The 21124-nt window shown below is 39.9% G+C and overlaps 1 protein-coding gene across 3 annotated transcripts in view; it reads left to right on the top strand.

Annotated features, from left to right (window-relative positions):
* The window catches only part of AK8 (adenylate kinase 8), an 86619-nt gene that overhangs the window by 13450 nt on the left and 52045 nt on the right, over window positions 1-21124 (top strand). For all 3 annotated transcript variants that reach the window (XM_006259983.4, XM_019475619.1, XM_019475618.2), the window contains 5 exons: window positions 2329-2397; window positions 13088-13169; window positions 14841-14912; window positions 16080-16280; window positions 20229-20360. In XM_006259983.4, the coding sequence (XP_006260045.1) occupies window positions 2329-2397; window positions 13088-13169; window positions 14841-14912; window positions 16080-16280; window positions 20229-20360 (556 nt within the window). The remainder of the gene's footprint in view (window positions 1-2328; window positions 2398-13087; window positions 13170-14840; window positions 14913-16079; window positions 16281-20228; window positions 20361-21124) is intronic.

The raw sequence follows: 21124 nt of genomic DNA, 5'->3' as shown, positions 1-21124 counted from the left end.
TATCTTCTAGTGTCCTTTAAAGTGATTTGCATAAGCAGGCTTCCATTACTCCCTGGGGAAAGTGTTCATTTTATAATAAAGGTTGTTGTCAGGAAATCTTTCCCAATATTCAGCCAATTTGTCTGTTGCTTCCTACTGTCCAGTGACTTCTACTAATATCCAGCATCCTGCATTGTAAAATAACCAGAGGTTTATACCATTCAGACTGTTTGGTCTGAGCACGGAACAGGGAACTCATAGAGGATGCAACTGTTTGGATTTAATATGGTCAAACACACATCATCCAGCAGTTCCTTAAATTAAGTGGAGGATAACTTCATGACTCAGAAACTGAAGTCTCCAACTGGAAAAATCTTTTTTGGATTACTTCTAGCCAGTAATGAGGAACAGTATGAAATTGTGAAAATTATTAGGTGAGCTTGATACCACAAATGCGAGCATACTGAGCATACTTAAATTTAGCAGAGTAATACTTTCACTGCCTAAAGCAATAGCAATGTTCAGAATTCAGGAACGTACATTTTGGAAAACTAGGAAAATAAAGCCCTTATCCTGCCCTGAACTCTGTATAGACATAGTAATCTGCCTCTGCAGGATTAATTGCAAGATGAGGGTCCTTAGTGGATAGGGGATAATAGGAGGAGATGTTAACATCCACCAGTCTGGATATCCTGGATAAGACTAATATTATTTTTCCAAAGAAAATGAAGTGTGCAGTATCTTCATGGGGATGCTCAGGCCATGGCCAAAAATATACCCATGTATAATTTACATTGGTTTTGCTTACCAGGAGTGGACAGGTGAGCAGCTTCCAGGGTTAGCTCACTCACTTGGTAACTGTTATTGACCTTTGATGTTGGCATCCTGTTTTTCTTGTAACTGCTCACTTTAGGAAGTAAGGACCTGTTTGTCCTCATTCCTGAGATTTGAAAAATAGAGGTAAGGAGACACAAAGTCCTAACAACTCAAAGTCACTCCAACATTGATCCATCTGGTGCTGGTTTATGAAGTTAGAGTAATTAGCTAAGTAATTTACCAAAGCAATATTTGTGTGTTTTGAAGTCACAGAGAATTGGGATATACCCACTTGCAGGAGAAAAGCCAATGTAATAAAAGCCTTTGGAAAAGGAAAGAAAGGTGTTCCTCATAGTAAAATAATGGAACAAATGTTCTGAAAAAAATCATTCATCATCTAGAGCGATACTATCCTTTTTGATGTCAGGTGTGGAAGATGCTTTCTTACAAAGTATTGCCAAAAAATAAAGTTATGGACAAAGTCAGGTTTAGAAGGGAGCAGCAGAAAGAAATAGGAGTCCAGAGGAGTTGAGATGTGAGGAAAGATGTTAAATTGTTCAGTTAATTGAATAGTTGTTGAAGTTACCTATGTAAGTGAGTAATTGCCAGGATTGTTCTTTTTTTCCCTTTTTTGGAAGATCAGGAGCTTGTTTGGTTGGTTGATTTTTTTTTTTCACTCGATAGTCTGGTTCGTCATCAGTTTTCACTCCATAAAAATGTCAGGTGTAATATTTTGTTAGCAAGTAATTAACTTTGTACCTTCTGTAATATATCACCCAGAGCTCTTGGTTCATTTTTTTGTTGTTGAAGTATCCTTCATATCTTCCTTACTGTCCACACCTGTTTTCTCTTGTTCATCAAATAGCAGTCCAAGCCCGTAACCATTGTAACATCACAGTCATTTTTCTCTCATTTATCAAAGAATCTACTTCTGATCTCATTTTGTATAAGTAAATGTCATTCTTGCTTCTCTTAGTTTTAAAACAGAGCTACTTTTGAAAAAAATACAAAAATCTGGTTTAAGATCCGAAGCAATTAGCAGATCCTGTATGTAACATGTTATAAAAATAGGTTGTAAAACATAATATTAGAAAATAAGGTTCTTCATGTTTCCCATTCCTGGGCTCAAGATTCTGCTTCTCTTGTGCTAGAGCGAATAATGCCTCATGCCCTGATATGATAAAGCAGGATATCAGATGATTCAGGGTCAAATGTACTTCCCGAGGGTGTCATGTTCTCGTGGGAGGTTTGGAGTCTAACACACAGGAAGAGTGCAGATTTTGGCACTGGTTGCATGGTTTAGATCAAGTAGGGAAAAGTGGAGAAGTTGGGCCTTAACAAGTAAAGAGGCTTGTAGTTTACCTTTAAAATGGATTTTTTTTTGGTACTTTGTAACACTTCCTATATATGTTGTTAATGATTTTGGGGCTCGCTTGGCTTGACTTATCATGCCTGCATGATAAAATTCCTTTTGAACTCCGCTGTGAATATTCAGCCTTTTCTTTTCTTTTCTTTTTTTTGGTCTTTGTTTAGGAAATTCCCAACGCTCTGTGGACCAATCTGATCCAGGAACGTCTGTCAAATGTGGACTGCATCAAACGAGTAAGAATTGCTCCTCAGAGGGCCAGTGGATAAGCACTTACACAACTCGCACACAGTAGTTAGCATTCTGAGTCCTGAGCAGAGGAGGGAATGGGGGCAAATCAGTGGGGGCTTAGGAGCGGATTGCTTTCTTGAACATCAGTGGAGGGAGTTTGGAGCTTTATTAACAGGATAAAGGGGAGGATGAGAGTATGCATATGCTAATCTTATAGCACTGAGATGATCAAAGGCTGAACAAGCATAGCTTTGTTGTTTGCCTGGGGCAACTGGCAGAGTTCTAGTGGACAAAACAGATAAACAGAAAAATATAAAAATCAATATATTGACTTAGGTTTTCAACTCTTATTGGGGGGGGGAGAAGGAGGAAGAGCCCTAATATTTATAATTCCATTTCAGTCTTTTCTCACTGTTTCTTTTTTCCCTCTATAACAGGAAATACTGTATTGGAATATATTCCCTTCTAGGTAGTAATTAATATATTCCTTGTTGGCTTACAGAAAGGGATTTTGAGATACCTTGCATTGGTGGGTATTTTTTTCTGTGTACTTTGCACAAATTAAGTAAGGCGTTTAAAAACAGAATCAAAAAAGGATTCCTTGAGTGGGTTAACATCGGTCAGACTGAATGGCTTGAATATGGACTACAGAATAGTCAACCCCCCGTTGCGTATTTCCTTTAAACCCGAGGAAAATGTTATGGTTTATTGAGTCAATAATCAGTCCATTATGAAGGATTATTGTAAGAGCCACTACAGTCGATAGGGTTCTTAAGAGAGTCTTTATATGCAGACTATACTGTATATGGTGAACTCCAAACCAGCTACTTGGTCCAACACAGACATTAAGTTTATGGAGGACTAAAAAATCCTCAGTCTGCAGTATGTCACAGAATACATCTTCTCAGACCAGTCACATAGTTTACCCTCCTGCAGGGTGCTATAATTAATAACTCATGATTTCACAGAGATGTTGTGAGGCTCACAGTTTATAAGACCCTGTCCCATTTTGACATCAGCGCCTGAGTTCTTTATTAAATAAAGCTGGGCCAGTAGCTAATAACGTCACACTGAAATACTGAAAAATTGTCTTGTAAAATTGTCTTAGTAGCAGGAATAGCAAAAACTATAGATGCCAGAAATGTCATGTCCCATACTCCTCTTCATATCTCCTTAATTTTGGTATATTTTGCAGTGATTTGTAAGTTCTATCTTCCATTTTAAGAAGAGTGTTTGACGCCCTGTTTTATTCTACGTTGCTGCCACAATTAGGTTTCCCAGGTCTTGAGTATGACTATACATCTTAGTTTTTTGCACATCTGGAAAACTAGTCCACTTAAATTATACAGTTGGGTCACTACCTTGTGTTAGCACACTATTTAAACACAGTTATGTATGTAGTGCACGTAGTATCAACTCTTCTGTTTTTCTTTTGCAAAGATAAAGCCATGACAAAATAAATGGGGTATGGCTGTTTTTTTGCACAAAATATGGTATTCCACAGACCTCTGCCAAACTGTGAACTGGCCCTTTCCCTTCACTACAGTGAGGTATGAATTTAAACCCTATCTGGAACCATTTATTTGCTAATGGAGAAAAACTCTTTAAAAAACAACAATAATCAAATAAAATGCAAAACCTAACATTAAGGCAATGTCAAAGATAATTATTTGCAAGTCACAAAAGCCCCAACCGTTGTCCCTTATTTTTATAGTATCGAATTTTACTTCTCAAGTAGGTTCTTGCCTATGACAGTTTATGCCTTTCTGAACCAGTTAAGGTGCCACCTTGCCCTACCATCTGTCTGAGTTCATACCAGCCCTCGCTTCAAGTAGTTTGATTCAAGAGAGAAGGCTTTATCCAAGTAAAGAAACATACACATCAAATGAAGTGTTTTACCAGCTCCTCAATAAATATTTAGCCAAACCTGCTTTGCAAGGAGACGGGAGTCATCCCCCAAAAAAGTCTTATAAGCATTCCTGAAGATGATTTACAAAGTACCTAGTCTAAAAATCCCAAAACAAAAACAGAACTAACCATTTTCCCAAGGAAAAATCATAGGTAAAGACTTGTTTCATCATTGCATTAATTCTAGATTTACACCTGTGTAGCTTCCTTGATATCAATGGGCTTATATGTGCATAAAACTGGAGTAACCTAGTGCTGAACAGGCCTCAAATGTCTAAATATCATCAAGAGCTTGTCTACATGAGGAACTTACCAAGGAGCATGCTAGGGTGAACAGGCCCCAAGTCTTGACGAACTGAATAGTATAATTAATTAAAGTTTGTTAAAGTCTACCTGTTATTTCCCTTAACTGAGAAAATTATGGAAAAGCTTTTCAGTACATTATATACCACAATCTCCTATGCCATTCATCCCCCTCTCCCCTCTTTTTTTTTTTTAATGGACCATTTTCTTTGCATTTTAGGAGGTTGTGGTATGCACTTCACCTCTCAGCCACTGGGAGGTTGAAACAATCTTGCTGAATTGTTAAAAAGAAAGAATTAAAGACATTGGAAGAAAACCTAAGTATCTAGAAAGTGGTTGTCAGTTTTCCTATACAAAATACTCTGTGCCTTAATCCATAATTTATCTGTTTGTTTTGAATTTGCAAAGTAGAATTAAACTTTTCCATTTTAAATCGCTGTGCTTGAATTATTTGGGTCTGCTTAGTTTCTCTTGGAGCTCTTTTAAGCTGAGTTGTTTTTTATTTACTTTTATTTTAACTGGTGATAGATATTTATCCCTCCAGGCCAAATGTCTGGTAGTATTTACTGTATTTGCATAAACACGCTAAATTCACTCTAGAATTAAACCTCTCAGTGTAGCTGTGGAATGTGTTTAGAAACACAAAAAATACACTACACAATCCTGCACATTTATGTGCTATTTTGAAATAAATAGCTTAACTGCTGAATTCTACCATGAAACCAGTATTATCGTCTCTGGATGTAATAGAAACCAAGCAGAATGTGCGAATTGGAAACAACTGAAATGTTATTTCTGGTTAGTGTCCTGACTGAGTCTGTCAAATATATAGGGCAATTCTGTGGCAAGAAATAAATCGATTTAGTACCTGATTTACCTTATTGTCCTCATGGTAGGCAATTAATTTTTAACGTTTCTCTAGTTAAATAAATAAAATCAGCATACTTGCCATCTCACTTCTGACTTCCAAGTGAAAAAGTGGCATCTAATGCCTGTACTAAGGTACTGGGACTCATGGTGCCAAAGCGCTATAATGTGATAGATAAGAACTGTGGGGCTTTTTTATTCTCAGAGGCTGCTTCTTAAAACAAGAGAAATAAGAGTAATTAAGAAAGATGTCAAATCCAGTATTAAAACCCAGGTGTTCTGTTTATCAACCACTATTGAAAATACATTGTCTGTGCTAAGATTTTTGCTACCAGCACCACCAGCGATGCAGCTCCCTTTTTGCCATTTGCGGTTGAGGCATGAGTGTACATGAAGTTTTCAGCCTGCCACTATTTTTTTTTAAATGGGATAGTGTTTAACCATGTTTATCATATGCCTGTCTGCCATGGTAACTGCTGGTGCATTCTCTGCAGTAATACTACTGCCAGCTGAGCTGAATTAGTGGTAGGTGTGGTAGGAAATTTTAGGGAAAATGACTGCAGACAAGGCCTTCAAACATTATTCTGCTTAGGGGTGAATGAACTCTTCAGTTTAGGTACCTCTGTAAGGTGCTCTGGTCTTTCTGAGAAACCGTTCTTTTTGGTGGAAGTAAGCACATCTGTTTAATGGATAAGCTTTTAACATGTTCATTGTGGTGCCATGAAGGTGAGTGCTGAGATTCTTGGGCACGCAGACAAATTTTGGTCTTCTCCAAAGGCCCTGTCTGCACCATGCTTCTTTGCCAGATGTTTCCCACGGTTGTTGGTGTTGTTTCAACTCTGCTCGGAGTAGCAATGGTGGGAGCTCTAGCTAAGACAAGGCAGTTTCAGTAGCTGATGCTTTAGACAATGTTGATCTGCTCTCAGTAGTATTATGTGCAGCAGCTCCATGTCTAGAGCCTGGTCTACTTCAACACTCCTGTCACTGTTACTACCAGCAGTACTGAACCAAAACTTGGAGTGATCGGTAACACACAGCAAGGAAAACTTCATATAGATATAGCCAAGAAAGCTTAACTAAGTTAAAAAGGGAGTGTGTCCTACTACCAGTCTGCTTTGATTTAAGTAAGTTCACTGACTAGGAACCGTGTGCAGGTGACTTTTACAAAGTTTTGATTGTCTGTTAATGGTCCCCTAATCAACAGACAGTGATTCTTAGCCATTAAATGTCCTCACTGTGTGTGTGCTTACTTCCTTTCTGAAAGGGGGGCCTGTGCATTTGTATTTTTCTAAGTGAAAGCTAGTATAATTAATATTGGGAACGGTAGATTTTTGGATTTGTTGTATAGATTTATGCTATCTAGCTCATAACATGAGTCAGTATTTTATACTGAAAATATTAATAGGTTGTAGGAGCAGTATGCTGGACCACAGTACCACCAGCTGTTTGTTTTATTTCTCCTTGTGGTGTCATTGAGCTGGCATTAATTGTACAGCTTTCATCCCACTGACAGTAGGAATACAGAATTTTTTGTTCCATTGTTTTGACACTCACAGGTTTATAGATGTCATAGGCGTCCTCTAAGGAGTACAATTTTATTGATCAACAGCTCTGCTGAGACTGTGTGTTGTGTGTTCCTCTAATACAAATGCAGTTAGGACTGCAAGGGATCAGACGGGTAGGTCTTACAGCACACACAGAAAACTTATTGCAAGCATTATGTTAGAACCAGGGACTTGTGAAGCAGATATGAGGACTTTTCATCTTACAGAGTTAGTACATGGCGGCTATAGCCCCACTGACTATTGTCTAATTCTTGGTGCTGCTGGGCTGTAATGTTGTAGAGTGAATTTATCGAAGTGGAGAAGCCTGGCAAAGAGTTTGCTGGATGGTGTGTTTGCAGCCTTAGGGAGAGCTGAGAGAGAGGCAGCTGAGCAACCTTGTGTGCCAGTCGCAGAGTCATGGGGGGAAACTAAGCCTAAATTATCACTAATTAATTTGAGTAGTGGGAATCTTCCAGCTGTTGGGACCTAAGGAACTCAGGAGGGTCCAGGGCACATTTACTAAAAGCTGGGGCGCAGGTGTAAAACAAAATAACCAAACCACCGTAACAAACTCTTGTGGTGACCCCAGGACCTTAGTGTTGGCTTAGGGAGGGCGAGCCTGTGAAATCAGCAAGCTAAATCCTGCTTCCGTGCAACCTCATACAAGTTGATGGCATTAAACAAGTTAACTCAGGGGAGGATTCAGCCCGTGCACCTTAATTTGTTGCTTTCCAAGCAAAACGTAGCGTCGTTATTGAATAAGAAACTACAAAGATGCTTTTTATCTGGGAAAAGAGTTTCCTTTCTAATAGCGAGGTTGGTGGAATGTGACCTACCCCAACCTCTGGTATTCTTACTGTTGACAGACTCCAGCGGTTGGGTCGAGCAGCTCTCTGCGCTGCAGTTGTTGCAGCACTTCAGCTGTGTGCATTTTGCCCCTATTCCATTTGCTCTTGTTTCCACAAGTTAATAAGAATAGAGGAGGAGGATGAGCCCTGTACAAAGTAAATACAGAAATAGTTCGCTGCAGAAAAGATTATGGGATGCAAACCTACAGAGGCAGCATCAAAAAAGGCCAGGGCCGGAGCAAGACATTGAACTGGTAAAAGAGAGCTGCAATCATGAGAGATGTTTATCCCCTGGGTTTTCAACCTTTTGCCCTAGATAAGTCTGGACACCTGATTCTAATAAAAATGATTATGCAACATTTCAGGCTGTCTGCTTTTATACTGCCCTCCACACCTTGCTCTCTAAGAACCTCAGAGAAATTCTGGGTCCAGTTATTGATCAGCTGACATGGGATTGTCTCTCCTCCTTCTCTGAAGAGAATGAAAAGAATAGGAATCTGAATGGTGTTGCGAGAAGGCTATGGGGAAGACGTTTCCCCCTGAAGGCAATCCATTTTGTAGCTATATTTATCTTTTATGAAATGGAATTGCAAAGCTGTGGGCCCGCATCAGAGATGCACGAATTTATTTTAAATATCAACCAGCTTCAGGGTGTTTATTCTTTGCATTTCTTCCTCGTTGCTTTCCGTAGTCTAAGATTATCTGCGTTGATAGTTTCTGTTCTGAGCATTGAATATTGAGGATGCGCAGGCCAAGCTGTAACAAAACAGCAGAGTATCAAGGTAACCGGTATCTGCTCAGAAGGTGGTGACAGGCCTTTGATTTCTTACTTTAACTAAGGAGAAGCCTTTTGGTTTGATAGCAGCATTGCAGCAAAGGAGCCCCATTTCTGGCAGTGACCTTGAGTTTCTTTCTCTCCATATTCCTTGAACTTGGAGGAAGAGGTGACAGCTGTATAAACACCTTCTTTTTGCTGATTTACAGAGTAACTTAGGTCTCCAAGGAGCACTTTACCGGCTCTTAAAGCAAAAGCTGAATGCAGCATACCATTTATCACAGTCTTGATGTAGGGCAGAATTTAGGGTTCCAGTTGGGGGAGGGAAGGGTGGCCCCCAAACGAAGCATTATGGAGCTCTCAAGCTCACCATGTTCATTCAAGGCTATACCTGTTGAGGTGCCTGAAGGTTATTGCCATCAAGAACAAAATATTGATGGTTTCATAAAGAAACAAATTCTTACCATGTGAAGTTACTAATTACACTTTAATGTTAGTCATGAGGGCAGAAAAGACCAGTGTTTGCATAAAGCATGATAGGCATATTTTAAGTCAGGTCTTGCTCTGCTGTGTGTTGCTTCCTCTTGCTCAGTTCCCAAGCCACACTCCCTTTTTACTGTCTCTTTTTTTTTATCTGTGACATCTGCTTGGAGCTTGTCCCTCCTGTGATACCATACTACTTGCAGCTGTTCAGACCTCCAGCTCTGAGCTGTGCATGGGGTGCCCTGAGCATACGGCCTTTTTGATGTGTGATAAAACAGAACCAAGCCACTGGGGGTATGGAGAGGGAATGCATCAGAATATCAATAAACCTGTTCTGAACAAAGCTGCAGCTCTGTGGTGGAATAGACATTTCACTGAAGTGTCAAGTAGATGGATAATGTATTCTAATTAGGGATTGACTGATACCCTGGAATTCAGAGACCTTTGGAAATAAAGTCCAAAAAGCTAACTATGTATATAGAGCTTATTTATTATGCATTTCAGTGCCCTAAATGGCATTTGCCACCAGCAGCTATTTACTGAGCTATGATTTCCCACTTTGCTAGAACTTTTAGCCATTGTGTCGCCTGTTGTCTGTTTTTGGGGCCTTTCTAACTGTATATAAACCATTCAAAGTTTGTTGCACCTTGTTAGAAAGATGCTCCTTTGTGTTGCTTCTTGCCATAGGTTTGTTTTTGAGCTCTGATGTTTCTAAACTGCCCTGATATTTTTGTTTGGAATCTAAAGACCGTTAAACTAGGTTTGGGGATAATGGGTCAGATGCTTTGCTGGCCCCTGGAGGTGTTGCATCAATTTACACCAGCTGGGAATCTGGCCCTACATGGATACAAGAATCAGTTTCTCACCTATGACCGTACAGAGTGCGTTTGCAAGGCAGTGCCGAGGTTTGTAACGTCCCATTACAAACATTTTGCAACTTGTTTGTGTTCTCACGCCTCTGTGATTCCCGAGGGAAAAATCGATTCTTTAGCACCTGCGCAACCTTATCCAGTAGTTCACCCTAATTTGATAACGCAAACCACTGGGAGTGGCCAAAATGGCCTTGCAGTTACGTGAGCCTTTTTTTTTAAATTTCTTGCACATATCTGCAGGATGGCATATTCATAAAACTGGGCTAATTAGGGGATTTTAAGTTGTCTACTCTATTTTCCTATGTAATTGGAAAGTCCTGATTCCTTATTACAGAAGCCACAGATGCGTTTCCCTGAAACAGTTCTCCAACCTTTGGACCCCAGACTGATACAGCTTCAGGTTTATGTGGGAGATGATAATGATTCCTAGCTAATGCAATATTAAAATGCCATCCTCCCCACCCCGCAATGAAAGCTGTTCTTCCAGTTTCTTTACTGCATCAGAAAGTTATTGGGGGTACAGTGACAAGGACTTGTTCAGTTTAACAACTAACACAGAGGAATTTAGATCAAGTTTAGGAGATTTAGTTCTGAGGTGTAAGAGAAGTAGATTTCAAACACTGCATTGCATAGAAATTAAGTACTGCTGCAGCACTCCTCTGGTATTGCATAGATCTGTAAATGTTTTTTTAAAGATGGTCAATCCAACACTTAGCTGGCTATAACAAGGACTTTAGGGAGCAAAAGGCTCTTTTTTCTTTCTATTTTTTTTCTTTCCTTTTTTTGCTCTGTTGCTTCATTAGCTCTGGGAGCTTTGGTTCCATTACTGTGAGTTTTCCTGTATAATTTAAGAAAATAATGAAAGCATGCATATTTTTTCAGTGCTCTTGGCTCTTCAGATTTGTTTAGCTTCTTTTTTATACACAGTGTGGGCTGGTAGCCTTTTGAATATTTCAAAGTAGTGGGAATTGTGGGTTTTTCCCCCAAGAAAGAAGACACTTGTTTGGATCTTTGGCCTTTTTTCAGATTGAAACTTCTAAAAAACACATTATTGGAATATGTAAGTGTCCATTCCACTGAGGTAATATTTTAGTGCATGCCATTTTTACTGGCAACATTACAAATGGTCACTTTCTTTGCTCATAGAAGGACCCAACTTTATGCCCTTATTTTGGTGGCTGTCAACCTTTTTTCATCTGCGGACCCCTACAACATTTCAAATGGAGTCTTAGATCCCTTTGGAAATTTGAATGGGGGTGCAGACCCCTTTGAATTGAACATGTAGTGTATTAGCATATACTTAATTGATCAGAGTCATCTTTCGTGGACCCCATAGACATGGTCCATGGACCCCCATGAGTTGAAAATCACTGCCCTGTTTCATTGAGACCATTTTTTTCCCTTAACAGTTAAATGGTGACATTTCTCTACGGTGGCTCAGACTCATCCCACCTAAGTCCTATTGTGCGACAAAGTGTTACGTGTGCAGACAGAGGGGTACCAGTTCTGTGCTGAGATGGCGGGCTGCCTTCTGCATACAGTTGGAGTAACTGATGCAAACAGACCATTGCCACCCGACTAGTGTACAGCCAGCTAGTGTACTCCACCCTAATTTCTAACATCCCTTCCAGGTAGGGGTCATGCCAACAGTGATAAGCTTAGAGCATGGTATAGTCCAGAAATTCCCAGACAGCTTAATAGGGAAGCAGTTATAAGACTTCAGAAAGCAGAGCATCACTGAAGATGGGCTGCATCCCACCTATGTCTCTGTCTTCTCAGGTGCTTTGCTGAACAATGCTTGATCAGACCTGCGTTTGAGGACGACATCCAAGTTAACACTTAGGAAGTAGTAACCTGATGTATATTCCGTAGTGCATTATTATCCAGGACTTGATCCTGAAAGATGCTCAATATCTTTAACTCTCATTGATTTCAGTGGTCTCAGACTCAAGGGCTCTGATCTCCTTATAGGTTGGCCAATCCAATGGTTTGCTGATATGATTAAATCTTCTCTAAATTCAAAATGACTCAGAAGGTCCCAATACTAGAACTGGGCAGTTTGAAATATATGGCACTTATAACTGTATGCTCTGCTTGGTGCATGTGGCAACGTGATATACCACGTGTGAGCTCAAGGTTGTATGTGGCAGTCATTCATTTCTGAGCTTTGCATGGATTATACTAAAAACAGGTCTCCCTTGCATGTCTTGGGAGGCTGCTCTAAATGTTAGCCAAATCTTCCTTTTGTTTTGGGGTTGTTGTAAGATTGTAATTCTAAACCTCTGTAAAAAGAATGTAATGGGTTGTCCTCTGGGGAAGAACTACAACAAATGAAATTAGGTTATAATTCACTTTGTCAGAACAGGTGTAATAGCTCACTGCTTCCAAGATGCAGAGAGGGATTCAAACGTCAGCTGATGTCTTAGGGCTTGTATTCACTGTGTTGTTTGCTTGAGTTGTAACTTGAGTTTTGTCCACACACACACAAATCTCTAGCTGGTCTTAACTGGTACTTTAAGCTCATTTTGTCTGGCCCATCTGGAGGAGGAGGGGTTGAAGTCCTGATGCTCTTGTTACTTGAGCTGGTAGCGTAGTGGGGATGCAGCAGCTCAAGTTAGAACAGCTCCTGAGCTATTAATCAAGTCACACTGTTCTCCTAGTCCGGTAGCTATGCATAATGTGAAGGTTGTTTCACAGAGTGGTGGTTCCTTCCAAGACTGGGTTAGCTTGGGTAGAGCCACTTCAGTGGATTAAACGGCCAGGTATTGCAGTGATGACTAACCCCAAGTCTGGAGAAGGGAGTACATTGACTAGATGCATGTGGGAACCAGTGTCTTGTAGTGTTTTCTTCACAGTCAACCTCCCTTTTATTCTAATGAAATGATTTCCCAGAATTTTGAACGGTGACATGAGGCCTGATTTCCTATCTCACATGAGGTGGGTTTTTTTTGCTTGAGTAAGCACCTGGACTTACACCACTGTAAGATCAGAATCAAGCAGATTCCTTTCAGCGAATGGGATGTTTAGTCTGTAGGTTTAATTTTTTATATTCCCTCTGTTTGGATCAATAATTCTTTCATGTTTTTGTTCAATAGGGTTGGGTTTTGGAAGGTTTTCCTGAAAACCGAGAACAAGCATGGATGCTGCAGTCAGCTGGCATTGCCCCCAGGCACGTTGGTAAGCAAAACGTGATTCTTTTGTGCTTGCATCAGGGAGGCAAAAGCCTTTAAGCACTTTCCCCCCCAAAAAAGCAATGAATAAAGAATAAAGAAAAATTTCCTAAATGGGTAAAATGTGTCGGAGAAACTCAAGGAAATCCCATGAGACCAGAGCAAATAGTAGGATTGTAGGTAAACAGGATCCAGGTCCACCAAAAGATATGGGCAGCTTATGGGACTTTTAACTCCATCTTCCATTGTTTAGCTCTTGTCATCTTAGACTTTGGAGTCTTGCAGCTTCCAGACGATGCCAGTGAGTGGCAAGCAAACAGCTGTGCTGCCTGGTGTCTGCATCACCAGTGAATCCAAACTTTCTCTGGCATCAGAACCGAGATCTCAAGGATTCTACCTTAATTAACGGTTAGGAAGAGAAGTATCCCAAAGAGATACAAAACCTTTTCCTTTGTGTAATAAAATATTATATACAGCTCATTCACCAAACACAACAGGAAAAGGGCTTTGAGTGTGATGCTACAGATGAAATCTAGTGTAAGTTAAAGGAAGGATTATTCTATGATGATGAAACCTTGAAGAACAAGACCTTGTTATCAGCTCTCACCTACTTTGCAGTAATTCACTTAGTCATAAAGCCTAGGGACCCATCTGAAATGCAAGAGGAAAAGCAGAAGTGCCAAGGACCAGATGAAAATAATAAGATTCACAGCTCAGTTTTGGGCAAACCAACTTGCCCAAATTATAGTCAACAGGGATTTGATGATTTTGCCACTTTTGCCACTTTGGATTTGATTGTGTACAACTCCACATTTACCAAAGGGTCAGAACACTTTGATAATGTTTGGGGAAAATATACACAACCAAATCAATCCCTTAGCTAAATTTATTTAATAAAACAAAAAAGATTAAAAAGTCTCGTATCTAAGGTGTATAAATATGTTAGCAGGGAGAAAAGGAAATTAAATATCTATTTAGTATAGTGGAGAAAGACATAGCAATATGCAGTGGCTGGAATTTGAGGCTAAACATGTTTAAATTAGAAACTGGGCACAGTCAAGGTGATTGCCCTGTGAAACAATGGAAGGGAAGTGATAGATTCCCTGTATCTTTGTTTCTAAATCAAGAGCGACTGTCTTGTAAAAAAGTATGTGAGAGCCAAAAACATGTTGAGCGCAATACAAGAGTAACTGGGTGAAATGTAATGGTCGGTGAACTCAGGAGGTCAGACTAGATGATCTACTAGAACCTTGTAGCTTTAAAGTCAAGGAATTAGAGTATGAGTGAGGAAGAACCTTGTTAATTACTGTTAACAGCTGCGGGACCTCATGCAATGACAAAAGCATTTGGGTTTGGTGAACTAAGTAAATGATGATTAAAAAAAGGGGAGATTAATGTGTCACACACAACACACTATGGGCTGTGCGGTTTTTTTAAAGTATAGCTTCCTTTAAAAATACTATCTCATGGATAGTTTTGTCTGAGATATCACTTAAAATCAAACACGTGGGATAGTACAGGGAAGTGAAAATAATGCAGCAAATGGGAAAGACAGTTAAATGTGCATAAGTTCCATCAAGCTATCCTTAATGATACAGCATACTTGGAAAGCAGCTTCAGGAAATGCAGTCCATGACTAACCAAAAGTGTATTTTCATTCTATCTCCTTGGTGCCTAGTTGTGCTGTATGCTCCAGACATGGTGCTGATTGAGAGGAACCTTGGGAAAAGGGTTGATCCCTTCACAGAAGGTGCAGTATGTTTTTGTTCCTGCTTGCCTCTGGGGAAAATGTTTCTCTCAACCCAAAAGGCATTGAAATGTTGATATTCTTAAAATCCTTTAAATATTGCCCCTTTAACATACGAACAGATAGTGTGATTTTTTTTTTAAATCAGGTTTTAAAAAATCATTCAATATATATCAGTCCCTAAGCCAATACAATAAAGGAAAATATGTGAAAGACCCAGATTGCGGTAAACAGCAGCGTTCTGTAACAGCACAGGTCATTCTAAGGTGAGATCACTTGATAGCAATTTTTAACAGTTTGCCATGGCATTTTTGACAGACCTTGAATGTCTGCCTCACTGTAAAAGTCAATTCTCATGAGATGCAGGGCCTCCTTTGGATAACCTCCAGTATGGGGATGCTGAGTGGGGAACCCAGCTTCTGAGCCTGTGTTCAGTGTTGCTCCCACTGAGCCTGCAGGAAATTGGAATGGCATGCTGTGGCTGAGCTTCATGTTACTCCACAGGACTCCATGTCAGATGGTTCAGGAGGAGCATTGAGGAAGTCATGCTGAACCAGAGAAATAGGAATGATTTTTTTTTTTTTCTTTGCATTAGGGAAGGGTTCCCTGCCCTGGTGAAGGTTCAAGGCTGAGTCAGGAAATCTAAGACTGGTTCCCAGCTCTGCTATAGATTTCCCACATGGCTTGGGGCAAATTCACTTCATCAGCCTGCACCTCAGTGTAGCTGCTTGGAAAGCAGAGCAAAAATACTTTACTACTGGAAAAATGTTTTGAGATCATTGGGTAGAAGGAGTGAGGGACACCCACGGTATATTCATTCCTGCTTCTTCCACTCCTTGATTGTGCCATACAGGCACAGCTGTGCAATGGGAGTGCTCAGTGTATTGAGCAAGCACACTCATTGCTGCACCCTATTAAGGGATGCGGAAGACCCCCGCTAATACCCTCACTGCCACAGGGCTGGGTCATTATCACTATCTGCTTTGTGGCACTGCACAACTTTGGAGTGCTGATTAGGAAGCTGTTGCTATTCTCCTCTCCCATGTCCCATCCCATGTAAGTGCTGAACAGATTCTAAATCCTGATAATAGTTGCATGCGTATTTGCTAGCTGAACAAATCATGCCACATCCTTTTTTCCAATGGAGCCTAACTGCTGTCTAACTTTTAGAGGTGTACCATACCACCTTTGACTGGCCAAGTGACCCTGTGGTGCAACAGCGGTTGGTGGAGCCAGAAGGTGTATCTGAACACGAGACCTCAAAGAAGCTGCTGGATTATCACAGAAATTTCCCTGGGATTTTCCAAACCTTCCATAAAATATTAAAATCGATCAATGCAGACCAACCTTGTGCAGATGTCTTCTCACAAGGTAAGTATCAACTCAGTGCATTTCAGGGAAATTCAGCAGCTGACAAACTCTGATCTGAAGGTGATTCTCAGCCTTTGGAGAGAATTGTGCCAGTTCCCGGGTCTGTCAGTGCTGACCGCCTCCAATTCAGTCATGTTTTCTCTAACTTGCAGAGCCTGGGCTGTTTCAGCCTGTTCTTTTGTACAGTCAAAGCATCCAGGGTTCACTGCGAGTCTCAGTTCCTGAGTACTCACACCCACTGGGTAGCACTTATACAAATCATCTCATTGGGAAGCCTAAAATTCCAGGCATAAAAACTTGCCGTATCAGTACTTGTACACGTACTGAAACCACTGCTAGAGGACAGACAAACAGCACAATTACTACATGGTAAATTGATTTTCCTGAATAGTTAACTTGGAGGAAAGAGATGACTCAGATCCCTGATGTTAGTGAACCTATGGTAAATGTACCACTTGAAGAAAATATAGTAGTGCTTTCTCCATGTCTGTTGCCATAACCAATTTCATCTGTAGGTAGTCAAGCTTTTAATGTCACCAACTGCCTTAGGAGAGCTGGCTGTGTGTTCAGATCCTCATAATGGTGCTAACGTGCCAAGGATTAAGGTCCAGGGTAAATATAAATAACTTTAAAGTATTCAGGTTTGCATCCATTTCCTTAGTCTCCTTACACAAGTCTACTAACCAGTAGTAGTAGTACTTGTAGTTCAAAGAAGGTGGCATATTGTTAATTAACAGCTGCCTGCACTAGTAGGTTTGCTATACAACAATCCCCCGTTTGCTTTTGTTTGTCTTTACTTTGATGCAGTCTGCTATTTAACATCGATTCCTTGCAAGCAAAATAAGGAAACTGCCAATAAAACCGACTGATAATGTGCACAGTAGCTGTCAGTTTGTTGTTGGTCTATTATAGCCTAGTAATTTTGCATCTCAAAAAGGTCTTTTTTTTTAATGACAAGTGCTGCACTTTTAAGATAAACAACAAGGAAGTTTATATTCTGAATTTACACATTAATTACCTCTAAATTACTTAATTAAATCTAAAAGTTCATATCATCATTCATAAAGAATTCATGCCTTGAATTGTAAATAAAAATGTGAGTGCCTGAATATTAATTATTATTAATTAATAATGTAGTGAGATAAATTGAAAATTGGAATGAAAAAATCCTCTCTAGATCTTTTTTTCTGCAGTGCATCAAGCAGCCAGATATTTTTTTTTAAAGAATAATTAGATGTGGAGACTGTCTGGGGGATCATTACTCCTAATTAACTTGGTTATTTACTGCAAATTAAGCATCATTTGTAAGCAGGGTGGTTTGCCTGTAGTGTTTGTGCTTTTGGATATACTAGGTTGTGGAAAATGCTTAGAATAACTGAAGCATTCTTTAGTTTGCTGATATTTGGTTTTGGACATTTATGTGGTAAACAGGCTATTTCCTTCCTAAGATTTTCCATTATTATTTGTCCTGTGTATGTCATGCTAGTTATAGGGGTGAGTAAAAGAGTTGAGAAATTTCAGTGGCATTAGCATTTTGAGAGTCTGTGGGCCTGATTCGGATTTCATGCCAGCTGTAGACCAGCATAACTATAATTGCATTTAATAGAAGTACTCCTGATTTATTCTGGTGTAAGCATGATCAGACCTCTGTCCAGTATCTTCACTATTATAATATATCCCACCATGGCTTATGGTTTGGAAGCAAGGGATGTGTGAGCTTCCATGCGATTGCAGCACGATTCAAGTCATGATTCATGATTACTTAGTCTAGAGAAGAGAAGACAGGTGATTTAATAGCAGCCTTCACAGCCTTCAACTATCTGAAGGGTGGTTCCAAAGAGGATGAAACTAGACTGTTCTCAATAGTGGCAGATAACAGAACAAGGAGCAATAGTTTCAAGTTGCAGCAGGGAAAGTTTAGGTTAGGGAAAAACTTTCTCACTAGGAAGTCAGTAAAATGCTGGAACAGGTTACCCGGAGAGGTTGTGGCATCTCCATCTTTGGAAGTTTTTAAGACCTGGCTAGACAGAGTCTTGGCCAAGATGATCTAATTGAGGCTGGTCCTGCTTTGAGCGGGGGGTTAGACTAGATGATCTCCTGAGGTCCCCTTCAGCCCTCATTTTCTATGATCCTGTAAGTGAGTTTTAAGGACTATTCCATTTCACAGGCTAGAAATGCCAGCACTGTATCCTGCTGTCAGTGCTCAGACTTCTTCTGAGTAAAGGAAGTGTTTTGTATGGATCCAGAAATGAAATATAAAGAGGAATAATTAAGCAAGTGTTTGTTAGCACATTAAAACTATGTAAAAAATCTGGTTAAAATACCAATCCCTCAAATGCCCAAGTGGAGTGAAAGACTTGCCTAAAATATTCCTGTTTATAAGAAAATTGGTATCTAGTTGTTGTACCTGCTTCATTAGACCTAAAGGAATTATTGTTACAGAGACTGCACAACCTCTTTGTATACTGCTTGTTTGAATTTAAAGCTGTCTGAACTGACATTAACACCATGCATGGCATTTGAAGGTAAGATTGCAACCTGTGTAGGTATGCCCATATTACCTGTAATCCACCTAATGTGAGTACAGCAGCACTGACGGTGAGGTAGTATGGGCTTGAGCATAGGTTAGCAACTCGGTCATGTATCCAGGATCCCCAGTGAGTTGGTACCGCCATGCTGCAGTCCGTGCTGTCTGCCTTCACTGCTTTAGTGACCGTGAAAGGAGTTTAGGAGCTGAGGATAATCAGCGCTTTGACAGATTTTATACTGAGCACTGTGATCACTATATATTCCCACTACCAAGCTAATGCCTGTACCTTCTCACTGACCAAGTTGTCTTCTGAGAACTTGCAACAGGATTGGGGATACTATAATGCAGCGGTTTGGATTGTTCTATTCGTATTCTATAGTCCTAAACTAAAATAAAGTGAACAGTGGTCATGCCTGCACCACAGTCTTACTGTGCCGGGTGCCAACACCCTCAAATACACCATGCTGCTCTGTGTAGGCTATCTACCCAGTCAGAAACAGTGTAGCTTCGTTTGTGTAGCGCTGACCTGGGATAATTAGCCCTGCTGAATGACAGCTCTAATTAGACCAGCTCTAGGACTGCTAGGACATTGCTATCCCACTTCTAGTTCAGGAGGTAGACAGCAAGGAGTAGTGTCATGTTTGTGGCAGGATACCGCTGCCTGAAACTGTAAGTTTGAGATATAGACATGGTCGGCATCTCCTGCCCAATGCAAGACATGATTAGAAAAAATAAAATGATGTCCCAAAGTAGAGTGAAGCCAGTGTGAGACCAGCAAGGGGCTCTTACCTTTCATACAGGAATGATGTGCGCAAGAATAAGATCACATTTAATTGTGTATCCTCAGTGCTATATCACAGTGCCATGAAATAGTAGTGCCACAGATACTTAGTATATTTTAAATAGGCATTCTTAATCGCATATTGAATGAGTGAATGTCATGAGATGTGAGCATTGCAAAATGATCACCTATGCTTGTTTATACATTGTGGAAAGTGCTAAATATAATTATTTTCTCTTTGGTGTTTGCTTGGTAAAAGTGCAGCTATCAAGTATATGTCTCTTAAAAACTACATGCTGAAAGTCAAGTTACTAACTGAAACTACCCTTTAGAGTTTTTTGAGATCCACTGATAAAAGACATTTATATGAAAGCTATGTATAATTTAACTGCACTAGGATTTCTTTAGGGCCTGCCTTTACAGTGTGGTAAGTAAGTTGTAGATAGAGTATGTTGGTTACCTTGGAGTCCAGGCCTCAAATAGGGTCTCTGGGTACTTTTGAAATACAAATAAACGATGACAATAATTACATCATTTGAAAAAAAAAAAAAGAAATTGATCAATTAGTGTTGCTCTTTGGAAAAAAAAAACAGTAAATGGATTTTAACTGCATTTTTGTCCTTCTGTTATGTTCTAGCTCTTACCTATGTCCAAACCCGGCATCGATCAGCTGCCCCCTTTACACCACGGATTCTCTTTTGTGGACCCCCAGGCAGTGGGAAGAGCCTGCAGGCAGCACTAATAGCTCAGAAATACGGCATTGTCAACAGTAAGTTCTCAGTAAATATGCACTTTGCTCCATTCCCTCTTTCTCTCTTTTTGATCATTTATCTTTTGCTGTCTTCTTTTCTTCCTTGCTCATAAAATTTCCCTGTTAGTCCATCACTGTGGATGTCAAATTTTTTGGGGGCTGAAAAGTCCTTGCAATAAAAAATATTAACCAATAAAAACATATATCCTGTGCCAAAACCAGCTCTAACATTTTTTAGTCATCATTTTTTACACCCTTTAGATCAGTAGTTTTTCATGTGTTATACTCCTGTGAACAGCCTGTAGTGCTCTGAATTCTTCATCGCATCTGTGGGTCTTGCATAATGTCTTTGCAATTTCACATGCCTGCCTCGGATTGGGATCCCTTTAAAAGAAAAAAGGTTCTCAACTAGGAGGAAGACTCTTAGTTTCTATGCATTTAAAATAGTACCTTAAAAAAAAGAAACATATGAAAACAATGTTTCTCTCCCATTCATGAGGGAACCTCAGAAGATGCCAGATGGGGCTTGTTTTGGTGCATGTTAATAGTCTCGAATGCTTAAAGTAGGCTGAATTAGCACACAACTGGGTGATAGAATCAATCATGCAATTTGCTGTCACAGTCTGTAATATTTTGGAGTATTGAAGAATCTTAGATTATTTTAAGCAAATACATTCCACTCCAAAACTGAATGGATTGCAACCTCTCCTTAAAGTAAGCAGATGTAATTAGTGTCCTTTGAACACATGAAAAAATAACATCATAATAATTAAAAGTACAAG

Source organism: Alligator mississippiensis, chromosome 12 (assembly GCF_030867095.1).
Source record: "Alligator mississippiensis isolate rAllMis1 chromosome 12, rAllMis1, whole genome shotgun sequence".
Lineage (NCBI taxonomy): Eukaryota > Metazoa > Chordata > Crocodylia > Alligatoridae > Alligator > Alligator mississippiensis.
This window is presented reverse-complemented; position numbering and strand designations above follow the sequence as displayed.